Below are 16,199 nucleotides of genomic sequence, written 5' to 3'. Positions count from 1 at the left end.
TCCACCCTCAGCCTGGACGGCAGTTCTTGGCGGAAGCCCTCCCAGACCCCCTGGGTCTGTGCTCACAGTTTCTACTCAGTATCCGTACGCAGGCCTGGCACCACCCACCCCCTGAAGGATGTCCACTCCAGCCTGGGCAGGTGCGACATTCAGCTGGTATCAGGCCCAAAGGAACAGGGGTCTTTGCAAGAGAATGGAGGAGCAATGGGCCATTGCTGGCCCCTGGGCTACAGTGAAGCTGCTGAACACCTGTCGGAGGGCAAGCAGCTTCCCCCAAACCCCAGGCAAGAATACCCTTGGGCTGGTCCAATGTCACTACTGGCTGGGGAGGACTGCTTAACGCATGTCTCCCCTGCTAGTCTGGCAGAGACCATGTCTGGTTTTTGGCTAACAGCTGTATCTGCGGCCAATCAATGTTGATTACAGTCATAGCTGCCATGGTTGAATCAATCTCTTGAATCAAACAGTGATTTCAGAGTCATTAAGACTGAGCGTTTAATTGGGACTCTGCTTAAGCTTTCCATGTGACAGATCCAACCAGGCTGCTATGGAAGTGCCTTGCAGGCCTCCTCTCTTTCCCTCAATGCTTTTCGGAAACATCTCAGTAACTGTTTATGCTGGAATGAATTCTCCCCCAACCTCACACACACTCCCCCTGTCCCACCCTTTCGAGAACATTGACTTTAAGTGCTTACCTTGAAATTGACTCAGCTGTTGGGCGAGATATGCTCTCTGCTGTTCAGGGATCATTGCCATAAGACCTGATTTCTGCTTCTCTTGCTAAATAGAAGACGAAAAAGAAGTGTTAGATTAGGGCTACCGAGAAATACTAGCCTTGGGATCTCTGTGTGGGGACTCAGGACTTGGCTTTGGTGTAGCAGAAAGCATGAGTGAACACACCAACACACACTCGCATGCATGCCCCACCCTCCCAAGCAAAACTCCGCAGGTATAAATAAAAGTAGGATTCTGCACCTGGGTTAAAAAACCAACTGCGACAGCGTAGGATGGGGCGGGAGACACAGAGCTTAACAGCAAGAGCACGGAGGAAAAAGATTTAGGCATTCTGGATGTCCTCCTGCTCGGGATGGGGCAGCAGTGAGATGTGGTCACCAGAAGAGCAAATGTGACATTAGGCTGCATTAATAGAAGCAGAGTATGTAGAAGGAGGGAGGTGACAGTCCTACACTACTCTGCCTTGGCCAGACCATGTCTACGGTGCTGACAAGAGTTTGGGCATGCCAGCCTCAGGGAGACCCAGACAAACTGGCTGCGCTCGGAGGACACTAAGTGATGGAGGTAGGGCTCGGACTCCCAACCACGAGGGCAAAGAATGGCTGAGCGAACCGGGGATGTCGGGGCTGTCATGGGGAAAGGGCCAAGGCTTGTTCCGGGTGGTCCTGGCACGAAGGGTGGGATGATCACACGATCACTCGGTCCCAGCTTCCCTTCGCTTGCCTGACTGGCCACACATGGGCCATGGGAACGGGCTCCCGGTCTCCATCTCCAAGCTGGGTGGGCAGGGGGAGGAGCCGCGCTTGAGGGCTGCAGTCCCAGTCCTGAGTCTGGGAGGTGCTCAAGGGGACAGCCGCGAGAGCGCCAGCTGAGGGCCAGGAGAAGGCACGCCTGGCCCCAAGCCCCTCGGCCCTTCGGTGCCAGGTTGAGACTGGGTCCCAGCTCTGACTCCCAGGCCAGACTGCTCACCCGCTGCCGCCTCTCTCCCCTTCTCAGGAAGTCTGCTCCCGCGTGCGCCACCAACCAAGGCGGCTCTGTCGGGGAGCACACCTCCCTGAGTTTACTTTCGGAACAGCGTCCCCCGCCCCCCCAGATGCCAGAAGACTTGACCCGACAACACAGGCTGCCCGGGGCCTGCTTCTCTGCACTCAGAGGGCCGGCGCCCGGGAGAGTGCCCGGCTCCCAGGCCTGTCGGGCAGCTCTCGGCCTTGGGTCCTGCCAAGGCAGAGAGGACTGACACGTGGCAGCGGGCGGACCACGCCGCAAGCGATTTCAGCATCCCGCCCTCGGCCTGCTTCCTGTCCGAGCTCTTGCCCCCCTTGCCCTGGGGCTGCTGGGAGGTGGGTGTCAGGGACGCTGTTCTTCAGCCCTGGAGCTGCCGTCTTCCTGCTTAAGCGTGGGGTGCGGAGACAGGGCCTGAGGAGCACAGGGGTCACATGACCACCCAAGGCCACCCCCCCCCCCCCGGGAACTGGGGGAGCCCTGCGCTCTGCCTGAGCTTCTCAGGGTGGGCCGGCCTTTCTGAAGGCAGCCCTCTCACCTCTGTTCTTCCCATCGAACCTCCCACCAGCCCTAGGAGATCTGGGCAGAAGACCTATGGCCCCAGCTTACTGACACGACAACTGAGGCTCACAGAGGGTAAATGACTTGCTCAAGGCGACACGGCTGGGGAAGCGCAGGGTCTCCTAACCGCAGATCCAGTGCTTCTGCCTCCCCAGCCCGCTGCTGCCAGGAACCGGCTCCTGGGCCCTGCTGTCTACACCAGCCCTAACGCCATCCCCACCAGCTGCTCCAGTAGGTTCATCAGGTAACAGAAAGTTGTACAGAGCGGGGGAAGGGCAGGGGGAGGCTACAGAGTGCGACCAAAGACAAAGCAGGGGACAGGCAGAAGAGTCCAAAGGGAAGGAGGTAGAGAGGGCCTGGGAAACCAAAGTGAAGGCGAGGCTGGGGCATAGGTTAGAGTGGAGGAAGTGGGCAGTGTCTGCCAGATGAAAGGGAGTGCTTCTCGAACGGTCCACGGTTACAGGGACAACGGGATGTTGGCCAGTGTTCATCCAAGGAAGCACAAAAATCCAGAGCATCCAGAGTTCAAGCCAAAGTCTGGTGAGCGGCACGATTACAGAAACTCCCAAGTCCAAAGGGCACGGCCGACGCCGGCCTGGGGGACGGGCCTCTGCCATCCTGGGGTGCCGCCATCAAGCGGGGGTCTCTTCACGCTGCTGGGGCATCCGGGGGGCACCGCCAGCCCTCTGCTCCCGGCCTGGCCTGTTGTCCCTGGCAGAGCAGCCAGAGCATTCTCTCCAGGCCTCCCGAGGAGGCTGCTTCCTTTGTTTTGCAGACGGAGGCCCCCATCCTTTGTTCTGAATCAGTGTGCTCCAAAGATAAGCCCCAAGAAAACAGTTGTTGCCTTTTGACACTGACAATTAGAATCGTTGGAAAATGGAGAAAACAGGAAATGACAAATGTTTTCAGTGACCAGGAGGAAGCAGTGGCTGAAAGTGGCTGCTTAGTGATGGACACTCCGAAGGATGGCCCAGGCAACCTGTGGCTTTTCACCAGCATGGTTATGGAGGAGCTCATCCAAGGACTGCTTTTCCTAGGGCTGCGGTCGGTTGTCATGGAGCTGGGTGCTGCTGTACCAGGTGACGCCGGCGGGGCAGCGTCAGGTGGGCCCTGTGTGAACCTAGGTGTGCTTCCCCACGTGGTCCCCGGAAGGAAGTCTCCCCAGGAACGAGGGCCCTGGCTCCTCCTCCCACCTGGCCGAGGGGCCACCTTCACAGACAGGCCTCAGCCAGGATGGTGGTCCAGGAAGTCCTGGGGCTGCCTTTCTAGGAGCTTCATGCTGATGCCCAGGAAGCTCTGGGGGCTCACTTGAGGGCTAGCGTTCACCTGTGGGTGCTAGGCACAGGCAGCAGAGACAGGCGAAGGGCCGGCCCGAACCCCAACACAGCAGAGCCCAACCCTGGGCCCCCCAGGAGGCCAGGCCGCCCTATGGGCCTCACCCTTTGGCCACCACAGGAGGATGGCTCCTGTGAGCCCCAGAGCACGCACCTGATGCGTCCTCTCCCCACTGCAGGCCAAGAACGGTCTCATGACTGATTCAGCCACTTCATGAGACCCAGGGACGCTCTAACTGGATGGGGGAGGAGGCAGAGGCAGAATATCAGCAAGCCTTCCACACGAATGCGCACACAGGGTTCCTGCGTTTCGGGCAGATTCGACCTGAAGTTACTTGCCCCACGATCCCCAAGAGGAGAGCGTTCTGACTGGGAAGGGGACTCCAAGGGAATAGCTCTGGGGGAATGCAGGGATGGATCTGAAGCCTTATTTTGTGCAGCACAGTTAAGAGAGGGAAGGAGGGGGGAGGGAGAGAGGGAGGGGAGGGGGGAGACGGAGACAGACAGGAGGAAGAGGAGGAGAAAGGGGGAGGAGGGGGAGGGGGAGGAGGGGGAGAGGGGGAGGAGGGGGGAGGGGGAGGAGGGAAAGGGGCAGAGGGAGGGGCTTTCTTTTTCCAGCACCAGGCAGCTCCTTGCTCCTCTCTCAGTAGACAAGGCCCTGGGTGCCCCACGCAGAGCCAGCCTGCCACAGCAGAAGCCACTCGCCTCTGTGTTAAAGGTTCAAAGGTTAGTGAGCTCTAGTGTGTGGGTTGGTTGGTTTGTTTCTTCCTCCAATAGGAAAAGCACCTTCTTTCGTGGTTTCGGGAAGCCAGATTTGGAAACAACTCACCCACTCTTCTGACTTTTCCTTTGAAATGACGGGAAGACAGCGTTCTGCATGGAGATCTGAATTCTAGGGACTCCCACACGCCTGTGGACGGGAACCCCTCAGACCCGAAGCCCTGTTTGAGGGGGCGCGATTGCTCTTAGGCTAAACTCTCCCCACGTGTCCTTCAGAAACGGGCTGCCCACAGCGAATGGCAGGCCAGCTCCAGTGTTTCCTAACCCCCGCTCCTAACTCTCTGAGCCCGTGACTCAGTTTCTCCAGAGTGCCTCCAGATGGGAGTGCCGAGTGGGTCATCAGGCCACTACTCTTCCCTGCGGACCTCAGAGGCCAAGGCCAGGGCGGGGGCAGGGGCGGCCGCACACCTGCCCTTTCCTTGGGCCTCTGCTCAATGCCTTTCCCTGCCCGGAGGGCAGCCTCCCTGACTCCGGGTGGGAGGTGAGCCCCTCTGTCAGTCAGCTGATAGACATTTCTCATGGGTCTACCATGGACCAGGCTCTGTCCCAGGCATGGGGGTGGCACTGTATGTCTCTACTCTCATGAAGCTTACAATGGAGGGGGCAACTGACAAGACGCAAGCAAATCAATCAAAGAAAATCACTGCCAGTGGTGGCACATCTACTAAAGAGAATACAACAGAGTGAAGGGATGGGGAGTGGGCGGGCATGGCAGAAACCCAGGCTCAGGCCGTGGGGCCCTCAGGGTACACGGGAACCAGCCACACCCGGAGGCCGGGGCACCAGTGGCCTGCTGGGGTCTTTCTTTGACCCTTGGGGCCTCTGGAGTAGGAGCCAGGGACCTCCCCCACGGTCATGATGCTGCCCTTGGGTCTGAACCGATCTGAAGCTGCCGCTGGGGACTTCACAAAATCAACGCCATTGAATATGACCAGAGCTGTAGTTCAGTTTTTCTCTTTTCCATTTTCTGCCTTTGCAGTTGACCTCCAACTATACGAACTCTCTCCTGACTCCACCTCCATCTCGGTGGTTTCAGGGCCGCCTGGTCCCGGAAGGGCTGGGTCTACATGCTGGGATTGATCTGGCCGCAAAGGAAACAAATGTCTTTGCAGCTCGCCTTTCTTCTTCCCCTGGGGTGCCTGCATCCTCCGTCTCACACTGTGTCTGGTCTTCCTGAGTCATGGCTGAGCTGGAGGTCCTGTCCCTCAAAGCCCCCCGAGGTGGGCCCAACTTCCAAAGCTTCGTAGGGAAGATCTGAGGGCCAAGCCTCTGCCCCACCCTCCAGCGCAGGGTGGAAGGCCTGGCTTGGCTTTGAAGAGAGATAATAAGGTGGGGAAATGAATTCTCTCGAGGCAAGCTAGCTTGGATCCCTCATTTTTTTGCCTTTTGGGGACAGGGCAAAACAGGTCAGACCAGGGTGGAACTCAGAGACGTCCTGAGTGGACGATGTCCCCATCCATTTTGTTAATTCTGTTTCCCTGGCAGCTTTGTGCTGGACAAGCCGAAGAGCACTGTCACTCTGAGAGCACGCAGAGAAAAGGGGAAAAAAAAAGAGAGAGAAAAATCGATAGCCCTTGACTGGAAAGCACTGCTTGTTCTTGCGGGCCGAGGCAGGTGGGGTGGGGAGAGCAAGGCCTCACATACCAAAGCAGCATTTCCATTAAAGGCCAGAATCCCGGAGGTCCTTTCAGCTGGATGAGCATCTTCTGATCGCTATCACTCAGCCAATGCTCATTTCTCTAGCTTTCTCTGCAGAGAGGTCTGACATCCTGTACACACTGATATTTCATGCACCAGAACAACAACTCCACGAGCCAAATGAAATTCTCTGCAAAGGCCCGCTCTGGCTGGCGTCCACCATCTTGCTCTCATGACCACTAACGTGACTCTTCAGGGCATATGCAAACTCACAGCCATCTTGGACAGGCTTGGCTTGGCTTCCTTCTGCCCCCGCCCCGGGGCTACCAGTCCTCCAGCGGGGCGATCCAGCTTCCCACTTCCTGGGGTGCGTGAGTCCCAGGTGGGGTCAAAGAACACCTTGGGGTTGCGGAGTCCACAGCAGATCGCTGGAGGGAGAGGCGGTTCCCGAGCGCCCACCAGCTATGGAGCAGGCAGGCACGGGGTCGGGGCGGCGGGGAGGGATTCGGAGGTGCAGAAGCGCAGCCCCTGTGCCCCACGGACTCACAGCCTGGCCGCACGGACAGACAGGCAGGGAATGCGCTGGGGTGCTGGAAGGCCAACAGCAGGGAGGGAGCAACTGCACCTAGGGCGACCCCCACTCAACGCCCCGGAGATGAGGTGCCTTGAGCACTCGCTTGCTTGGGTGGTCTCTCTGCTAGAAATCCCTCCTAGGTGAACAGAGCTTTACCGGCCGGGCTGTCACCTCCTCTGTGCCTCCCAACAACCCTGTGCGGCAGGCGGGCAGGCTGAGCAGGGGACGGTGCCCAGCTGACAGATGAGGAAAGCGAGGCTGGGGGAAGTGACTTACCGACAGCGTCGCAGCTAGGCAGTAGTGGAGCGGGCACCTGCCTCCAGGCCTTCGGATCCCAGCCGCCCCAGGGCGCTGCCTCTGAGGTGCTGTACGAGGAGGTGACTCGGGCCAGCTCCTGAGCAAAGGAGCTGCCGGGCAGGAAGGACTCACTCCCCAGGGCCTGGCAGGATGGGGGCTGTCGCCCGAGGCTGACCTGGGGGGGCCTGGCTTCCCCAAGCTTGCAGGCTTTGTCTACATGAGTCTACAACAACCATTGAACAGTCCATCAGCGGCGTGGCCACGACATGCCTCTGACTGCTCTTGTCACTGCCCTGACCACCTAGCGGGGTCATCTCGGTGCTTGGTTAGACACACCAACTGGTCTGGGCCAACCAAACCCAACAGCTTTGTGGTCTTAATTATTGTCTTGGGTCACAGACTCCTTTGAGAACCGGTTAAAAGCTATGGTCTCTCTCCACAGAAAAAGCACTTACGCTGGTGTCTCCCCCTTCCCAGCCCACCGACATCTTACCTATAATCTCAGGGGTTTTCTGGACCACTTACTACCCATCCGTGGGTCTCAGTTAAGGAGCCTCTGCCTCCATCAGTCACTGTCTTGTTGGAAATGGGAGTCAAGCTAGGTCATCAGCAATGACCTTGACCAATCCCGATCCCTCCCCACGCCCCTCCCCCCCAACAGAGCACACCATTCTAAACTGGTTTGTAGGTACGTGTGTGTAGACACATGCTGAGGAATCTGCAAAACCAAATGGTGAGTGCAAAACCAAGCAGTCAAGTGGCAATCTCACAGCAGCCCAGCCCTGAGCGGCAGCCCTCACTGTACTTCACCTTGCCGGGGCCCCCACGGTTCAGGACTTGCGTGTGAGTGGCACCTCCCCTTTCCGTCATATTTTAGAAGGCAGGGATTTCGCCCGAATTGAACATCTGACCCACTTCTTTCAGCCAAAGGCAATTAGAACCCCTCAAACTTGATATCCACGTCACAGGAAGCCTCAAGACTCCAAGGAGCTGCCGAGACAGCTCTGACATCCTGCCGAACGCACCGAGCGCTCGGCCACAGGGGTGCCCAAGAGGACCAGGGGGAGCCTGCCTTGAGGAGAAGGTCTTTCTACGTGAAGCAGCCTCTTCACTCTCGTGCTTTTAACACCTGAGCTTTGCATGATCACCTGTGTCTATCAAACAGCCCAGTAGAAAGGGAGATATTTATCCTCCGAATCTAAGCTAAACAGTCGGAGTCAATTCAATTCATGACAATAAACACGACTAAGCGCCTACTGTGGGCAAGTCTCTGCGATGGATGACAGGCCAGTAGATATTTGGATGCCGTATTTGAATTAACGATAAAAACTGCCACCACTGAATTTATCGAGCATTTGCTACGTACCAGGCACTAACCCAAGTGCTTTCAATACTCAGTCTCACTCAATCCTTGAAACAGCTGTATATGAGGCAGGAACGATTATTGCCCTTATTTTACAGATAAGGACACTGAGGCCCAGAGAGGTTAACGAAGTTGCCCAAAGTCACACAGCTAGTTAGTAGCAGGGGAAGATGCAGATCCAGGTTTACCTGGTTCCCAAGTCCACATGAAGTTTGGCATGGTGTGTGCGTGTGTGTGATTAGCTTGTCATATGGAAAACAAGTTTTGAAATGTAGAAACTGTTCAAGTGTGTCATTAAGAAAAGTACAGGCCAGGTTTTACAAGGGACCCCCAGGCAAAATTTTAAGAACACATTATAAATACTTAAAGATGGGATTAGGAAGAAAACCTAACTACTTGGAGAGTTTTAGAGATGACACCCCTCTCCCCAAAGAAAAACAAAACCAAAAAACCACGTGAAATACGCTTAGCAAGTGAACTCACTGCACGTGGGAAAGAAAACTTCTTTGCCATTCTGACGATAAGCCAACTACAGAGGGCCCGGCGCCCCTCCCCTTGGGCTGGTGCATTAGTGCAGGGCTGAGCTCACTGGCCACCTGAAGCTTCGCTTCGTCAAGCTCCAATTTGTCCTTGGACCAAGGTCATCTGGGACATGAGCAGAAACGTCGCTCTCTACAATGGACTATTCTTTCTGCCTGCATACCTAGCGCCTTGATAATTCAAAACACTATTTTATAGCCACGTAGGAGTTTTTACAGTCCCGATATGCAACTATTCCTAGAGGTCTGATTCCTTGCCCACCCCATGACGACACAGTCTGAAAGCAATGAGTGGGGCTGATTTGTAGGGAACTGAAGCATTTTAAGCTTTTGCTCAGGAATCCCTGGTAGCTTCATGTGACTTGTAGGATATTAATGACGGGTCAAGAAGCAAGAACCCCCATCAGCACGAACATACGCTCACAGTGCCTCGGTAGTTCATCAGGCAGAAAAAACCCTGCAGATGGCACATGGAAATTACCAGCGGCAGAAGATGCCCCGACCGTGTGGGCAGTTCTGTTTCGGCAGCAGTTGGGAACGGGGCTGCAACCACCCATTCGAGTGGCGCAGAATGGGAGCAGGCGCTTCGCGGGCCGATGTAACCCTCGGTTAGAAAAAGAAAAGAAATAAACTAGAGGAGATTCCATCTTGACTCTGACTGACAAGGAGCTTTGTAGCTGATGCTTGTGTGTCTTCTCCGTTTTATTTACTTTGGAAAAGAAACAGCTGTCACACGCCCTGTAAGTGGGAGGTCCAGCTTCCAAAGAAAAAGTGGTTGGGACTTTTCAACGCCTAGAGGTTTCCACACATAAGGTAAACCCATCTCTCTCTTTGGAATCACCGAAAATCTCAGAAAAGCAAGTCAATCCATAATTGGTGGGCATGATTACTACCTCTCAGACTGGCTGGTTCCGCGTGATTCCAAATTTCAGAGAATCAGACCCTGGGATGGATAGTGCCTGATGCTGGTGCCCGATTTCACAGAGCTCACACCCACTGGGCTTCCCGTGATTGCTAGAGAACTTGCTGGAACGAGGTTGTCCCTGGGTCCCTCTGATGGCTTGCAGCCACTTAGAGCCCCAAGCACATCCTGCTGAACTTTGCAATTAGGGCTCTTTGTTCCTTGGCCTCCTGCCTTCTTGGCGGGCAGGTTTCCTGTCCCATGGTGTCAGGTACACTACCCCGCAGTCATACCCACGTCCTTGGAGTTCCCCAGACACGCTGCCGCCTGTGTTCAGTCCCCTGTGCCCGCGCTCCTTGCTTCGCCAGCCCAGAGAGCCCTTTCTCCAAGTTTCCCGTCTGGAACCCTGCGTGTCCTTGGAGATCCACCCTGGGAATTCTGTCTCTCCTTTGGTCCAGCTCCTCTGGCTGACTGATACATCCTTGTCGGGCCAAGTCTTAATCATCCTTAAACCCCTCTGGTGCCCAGACAGTGCCTGGCACAGGCAAAGGGTTCAGCAAATATTTGGAAAATTCAACTGACTGTATCTGTTATGAGCTTGGCATGATATCCCAGGCACTCGGGATATGAGAGTCCAGTGAGCACTGTTAATGATAAAAGTGAGCCTTGACCCTCATTTTAAGCACATTTACTCATCTCTTTTCAACGCTGTTGGGTTAATAAGACCCATCAGCAGAACAGAGATCATCATCACACCGTGGAAATCACATCAGCTAACATTTACTGCACTAACTGTGCACACACACATATATTTGAGACTGTCCCCAGTTTACAAGACAAGGAAGTGGAGATAGGTTTACCCAGGACGCACAGCAGGAAGGTGGGTACAGGCCTGGACCTGATTTACAGAGTGACTAAAACCCAAGCAAGTGCTGGGTTTGGGAGAAGAGGGCTCCTTCTCTGCACACGGAGAGAAGCAGTCGGGTGTCCTTCATCCACACTGGAGTAACTCCACGTTGTTGGCTATTCTGTGACCTCACCGTAGAACAAATGGGCTCTGATGTAAGGAGCTCAGATTATGACTAACCTCCACAGATACTCAGACGCTTTGCAAGAAGCAGATGACTGCTCTGGCTTTATCAATTATTGACTGGATTAGATTTTGGTCCAGTCTTTGCCGTGGAGGTCAGAAGGAAATATATGTGCATTCACAAGGTTACAGTTGTGTACTGTAATTCCACTGGCTTCTGGGAGCTTGTTGATCTCTAGACTTACTCATCCTGAAAATTCAGGCAACAAATCCTGTTCAACTCCTCCTTTACTTTACTAACCGTGTAACAGAGGCGAGCAGAGAGAGCCTAGAAGAAGGAACAGGAGACTTGGTGCATGTGCCAGAGACTCTCAGAGGCCAAGGTCACTCACGGCTGGGCTGACTTCAGAAGCCAGCCCCAGCTGTTCAAGTCACGAGTGAGATGAACATGCTAGGGTACTAAATGCTATCCAGATAGCTCAAAGAGGGCAAGGCAGAGCTGCAGAAGAAGCTGGATCTCTGGGCAAATGGATGAATGTGCCGACTTGTCAGAGGTGACAGGAGACGACTTTGTAAATGTGAAGTAATGCTTTGGGAAACCAGGAAAGTGTAATGTGAGTCAGACTTCTTGGCCTCTTACTTGCCATTACACTACTTGGCCAAATGCAAATGGGATTTCAATATATCGCAAGCATGCATCTATTAATAACACTAGGAGAAAGCTATACAACTCAAGCCTGAGATTTTGTAAGAAATAGAATCGTAGAAGCTCAACAAAGCAGCATAGTCCCACAGAACTTTGCGATGATGCTGAATCATCCTCCAGAAAGAACGAAATGCTCTATACCTGCGCTGTTCAGTATGGTAGCGCCTGACCACATGCGACAGTAGAGCACCTGAAATGTGTCTAGCGCAAATGAAGAACTGAATTCTGAATTGTATTCACTTTTAATGAGTTTAAATACCCCCTGTGAATGCTGGTGACAGTAACGGAGAGCACAGTTCTTCCCCATACTGGCTGAGTGCAGGCTCTGGAGAGAGAGGGTCTGGGCTCGAATCATGGATTTGCCACTTCTTAGCTATGTAATTGGGGGAAGTTACTTAACCCTTCTGTGCCTTAATATCCGCAACTGTAAAGGGGAAGTAATAGAAGTGCGTCATTCACAGAGTGGCGGAGGTTATGAGGATTCACCGAATTAACTAACACACATGTAGTGCCTGCATGCTGTATTCTCTGAAGGTTAGTCAGTGATAGTCTTAATCAACAATAATACCTCTGCCATGTATCAAGCACTTTTACAATGTTCCAGGCACTGTCCTGTGGGCGGAGGTGAGTTGCACGTCCCTTTATTCCACCATCTTGAACCGCTCCTCCTAGAAGTGAACATGCTCTAAGGCGTGGTCTGGCCAACATAGCTCAGTGGAGCTATCACTTTTCCTATCTCTTGGTAAAATAGACTTATAATAATAATAAACGACGATGATAATATTAGAAACATTTACTGAAAACTTAATCTAAGGCACTGGGTTCAGCCCTTCCCTGGAGTCATTTCAATTAATTAATTCTTAGAACAATCCGAAGACGGAGGCACTGTTATGATCCCATTGTAAAGATGAGGAAACTGAGGCACAAAGAGAAAAGGTTAAGCAACTAGCTTGATGGAGGTCACTCGTTAGTAAGTGCCAGGGCCTGGACTAGAATCCAGACATTGTCTGACTACAAAGCCCGGGCCCCGAGTTTTGCTTGATCCAATTGCCTGACTGAAACTTTTGCTAATGTGATATATAAGCAGACCAGCAGCAAGAAGATTCTGGAGTGCTGCTAGGGTCTTATAGCTGTGCAAGGGCTGCTGGGTGGGCTACTGTGTGACCCAGGTGTTGTTTTCCTTTTATAACAACTGTATCCTAAAGTGAGGAGAAGTCCAAGTTGAGGGATTTCTGTTCTGATACATGTGGTACAGGGGAGTGGGAGGGTCACTAGAGAGATTCTGCAAGAAACCCTCTAAGGCAGCACCAATCCTATCATTTGCTGGATCTCTTCTGTACATTTGCATTTTGTAAAAGTTTCCTTTCAGCTTTTCTGGACTTTTCCTCTATAAATGTATATAATTGAATGTTAGTATTTCCAGGTTTAAATGTCTGGAGCTGTTTTTCCATGGGGCGTTTTTGCAGAGTGGCCAGGGCTGTGCCCGTCGTTGGTAACGCTGGGTTATAGAGAAGGAAGACTACGTGTCTTGTCAGGCTACGTGGGCCACTGGGAATCACTCTACGAGCAAGGTGAGGTCAAGATCACTGCTACGAGCAGTGCCAGGGACTGGGTCAAAGGACACCAAAGCTCTCGAGAGTCCAGAGCCTCTGGAGCCAGGCTCTGACAGCTTCTGGAAGGCTCCGATCGTCTCATGATGATGGGGGAGATGACGATGAACAGCTGCCACGTCCAGCACATAACCCTTCTGCTTCTGCGCGCCGAATCCTCCCCCGTTCCGTCCAGTGTCTCCCCGCCGGGTGCAGTAAGCACTGCTGACAGGCCCTGGGGTTCCAAAGAAGCCATCCGACTAACCATCACATTCAGGCAACCGAGGAAGGGAGCGGCAGGATTTCCTTTGGAGACTTCCGGATCGAGACAGCAGATCTAATGCATGCATCTAAATTCACTCCCTCACAAAGCCCCACTAAAAGTCCCGTGAGGGGTTGGCCTGGTTTGGTTTTTAAAGACACAATCCTGCAAGGATAAGGCGAATGCATTATCCCAAGCTCAAAAGCAGTCAGACCAGGGTTAACTGACTCCACGGCCCCAAGGAAGCTGCATCACAGAATGGCAGAGGGGAGGGCGGAAAAGCAGCTTGGTCCACATGGCAGGCTCAGGAACAGCAGCCCCAGGTGGTCTCTGGCGCTGGCAGGTGAAGTGCACGTGGGTGGCCAACACAATGAGGCAGACGCCTGGATGGCCGTCCTGCCTCCATACCCCTGGGTATCTGCCTCTCCTCCCCTCTGGCAGAGATCTGGCTTGACCATTTGCTGCTGAATTTCCTGCTCTGCCTTCCATATCCTGCTGCCCGGATTTGCTTCACCCCACAGAGGTGTTCTCTGTTGACCTCCACCTGGAAGCTGGAGGGCCTGGAGGCAGGCTGTGGTGAGAAAAAGCCCTCAGGCCAGATTTCTTCTGCCTGTCCGGTACCATGCCCATGACTCCGGTACCATGCCCATGACTCCGCCAGGAGTCCTGACGGCGGTGGGCTGTACAAGTGGCCGGACCCGTCGTACCTTTAGTCACTGGCTTCCGTAAGAGGGGAGCGGCTTCTCTTCTGGAAGCCTCCACTGAATAGTGGCACCCTGACCCTTTGCTGCCTAAGCACCTAGATGGTGCCTGCCACTTGGTTATTCAAAACAAATCGATCGCTTGTTGAAGAGTTCATGAATAAGTAGTGGAACCATATAGAAAAGCAAGAGAACGTTGGAATCAAGATAGTGGTTAATTCTACCAGAAGGGGCACATGGCAGCAGGGGTATGGGGTCTACTCGGGGGTCGACCATGTTCTATTTCTCAACCTAACCAGTAGTGACACAGGTTTTCACTTTATACTTCTTTAAACTGTTCATATAGGCCTTGCATACTCTTTTGTATCTATGTCACGTTTCACAATAAAAGGAAATGTTATATACACAGCTCAACGTCAGTCATGTGAAATACATATTTTGGCACAGAAAAAAAATAATGTGTATTCCAGCACGTTAACAGCGGTTATCTCTGGCTAATTTATACATTGTATATTTATGTATTTTATTATCTCATGGGATTTGTGTTTTTGCTACACTTTTCTGCATTTTCAAAGTTTACTACAAAGAGCATATATTATTCTTGTAATCAGAAGATCTTAAAACATACTGAAAAAAGACAAGGTCTCCAGCTAAGATTGAAACTGGTAAGGATCAACACAAAAGAGATGGGACGATCCGTCTGTGGGAATCTATGCAGAAAATAAGTACCTAAAGAGACTGGTGATGCGCCTAATCTAACTAGAATGAGCTCGAAGGTCACCAAGGAGCATGACTCATAAAAGGAAATATTGATAAATTAGACTTTATCAAAAGTAAAATCTTTTGCTCTGTGAAAGACCCTGTGAATAGGATGAAAAACACGACTAGTAGAAAACATCTGCAAACCTCGTATCTGATAAAGGACTAGTATCTAGAATATATAAAGAATCTCAACAACTCAACAGCAGGAAAACAAACTACCCAATTAGAAAATGGGAGAAAGACATGAAAAGACATTCCACTGAAGACTTTCTACGGAAGGCAAATAAGCACAAACAAAGATGTTCAATATCATTAACCATTAGAGAACTGCAAATGAAAGCCACAATGAGATACCACTACTTACCTATCAGAATGGCTAAAATAAACAGCAGTGGGAACACGAAAAGCTGGTCAGAAAGTGGAGAAACTGGACCACTCACTGCTGGTGGGAAATGTAAAACTAGCCATGCAGCTGTAGGATGACACAGCACTTGCACTCTACGGCCTTTGTTCCAGGGTATACTACTGGTCAGTTTGTAGACTTCATCTGTAATAAATAATCTGCCTTCTCTAAATAAACAATTTTCAGGTTGGGTTGAATTTCATTATAAAATTATACTTAATAGTAGGGAATTACAGCATTGGGGATAAAAAGTGTACGAAGGAGCTTCCCTGGTGGCGCAGTGGTTGAGAATCTGCCTGCCAATGCAGGGCACACGGGTTCGAGCCCTGGGCTGGGAAGATCCCACATACCACGGAGCAACTAAGCCCGTGAGCCACAATTACTGAGCCTGCGCGTCTGGAGCCTGTGCTCCGCAACAAGAGAGGCCGCGATAGTGAGAGGCCCGCGCACCGCGATGAAGAGTGGCCCCCGCTTGCCACAACAAGAGAAAGCCCTCGCACAGAAACGAAGACCCAACACAGCCAAAAGTAAATTAATTAATTAATTAATTAATTAAAAAAAAAAGTGTACGAAGTTCATATCTCATTCCCAGATCTGAAGCCACCTGTCTGCTTCAAGATGCAGAATTCGTGAGCCCAGAGTCTGAGCCAGGAGTCAGGAGACTCAGGCTGTTGCTTGGGGCCAGGCATTTCAGGGCCTCGCTAGACTCACACCACCCCAGGGGGAAAATGCGGGCTTCGCCCAGACCAGCTCTCTAGGCCCTGCTGGGTGGGGCATGCTGTGAGCTGCGGGGGCTTCCACTGACTTCACCCAAATGCCTATCTCCAAACTATGGCTGTGGGAGGGGTGGAGCTGGGCGTTCAGGAAGCTGCTGTCTGGAGAGAGGAGGCCCAGGGTGCCTGGTAAGGAGATACCTAGTTCCCAGGTGCCAGGTTCCCAGAGAGAAGGCAGGAGGGGTATGAAAGATTTGGCTGCAGTTGCCAGGGACCCTGAGGCTCTCTATCAGTGTGTTTGTTTCTTCT

At 52.7% G+C, this 16,199-nt stretch overlaps 1 protein-coding gene across 7 annotated transcripts in view; it reads right to left on the bottom strand.

The window, feature by feature from the left end:
• MAMLD1 (mastermind like domain containing 1) overlaps positions 1–16,199 on the bottom strand; it is a 115,860-nt gene that overhangs the window by 2,723 nt on the left and 96,938 nt on the right. For 4 of the 7 annotated variants that reach the window (XM_082445738.1, XM_082445737.1, XM_082445740.1 and 1 more), the window contains 2 exons: positions 6,901–7,144; positions 696–780 (listed from right to left, as the gene is read on the bottom strand). In XM_082445738.1, coding sequence (XP_082301864.1) covers positions 740–780; positions 6,901–7,144 — 285 coding nt within the window. In that variant the 3' untranslated portion in view covers positions 696–739. Of the gene's footprint in view, positions 1–695; positions 781–6,900; positions 7,145–9,304; positions 9,428–16,199 lie in introns of all 7 variants that reach the window. The other 3 variants (XM_082445736.1, XM_082445735.1, XM_082445734.1) reach the window with 2 other exon arrangements.

Source organism: Balaenoptera physalus (genome assembly GCF_965194825.1).
Source record: "Balaenoptera physalus genome assembly, chromosome: X".
Lineage (NCBI taxonomy): Eukaryota > Metazoa > Chordata > Mammalia > Artiodactyla > Balaenopteridae > Balaenoptera > Balaenoptera physalus.
This window is presented reverse-complemented; position numbering and strand designations above follow the sequence as displayed.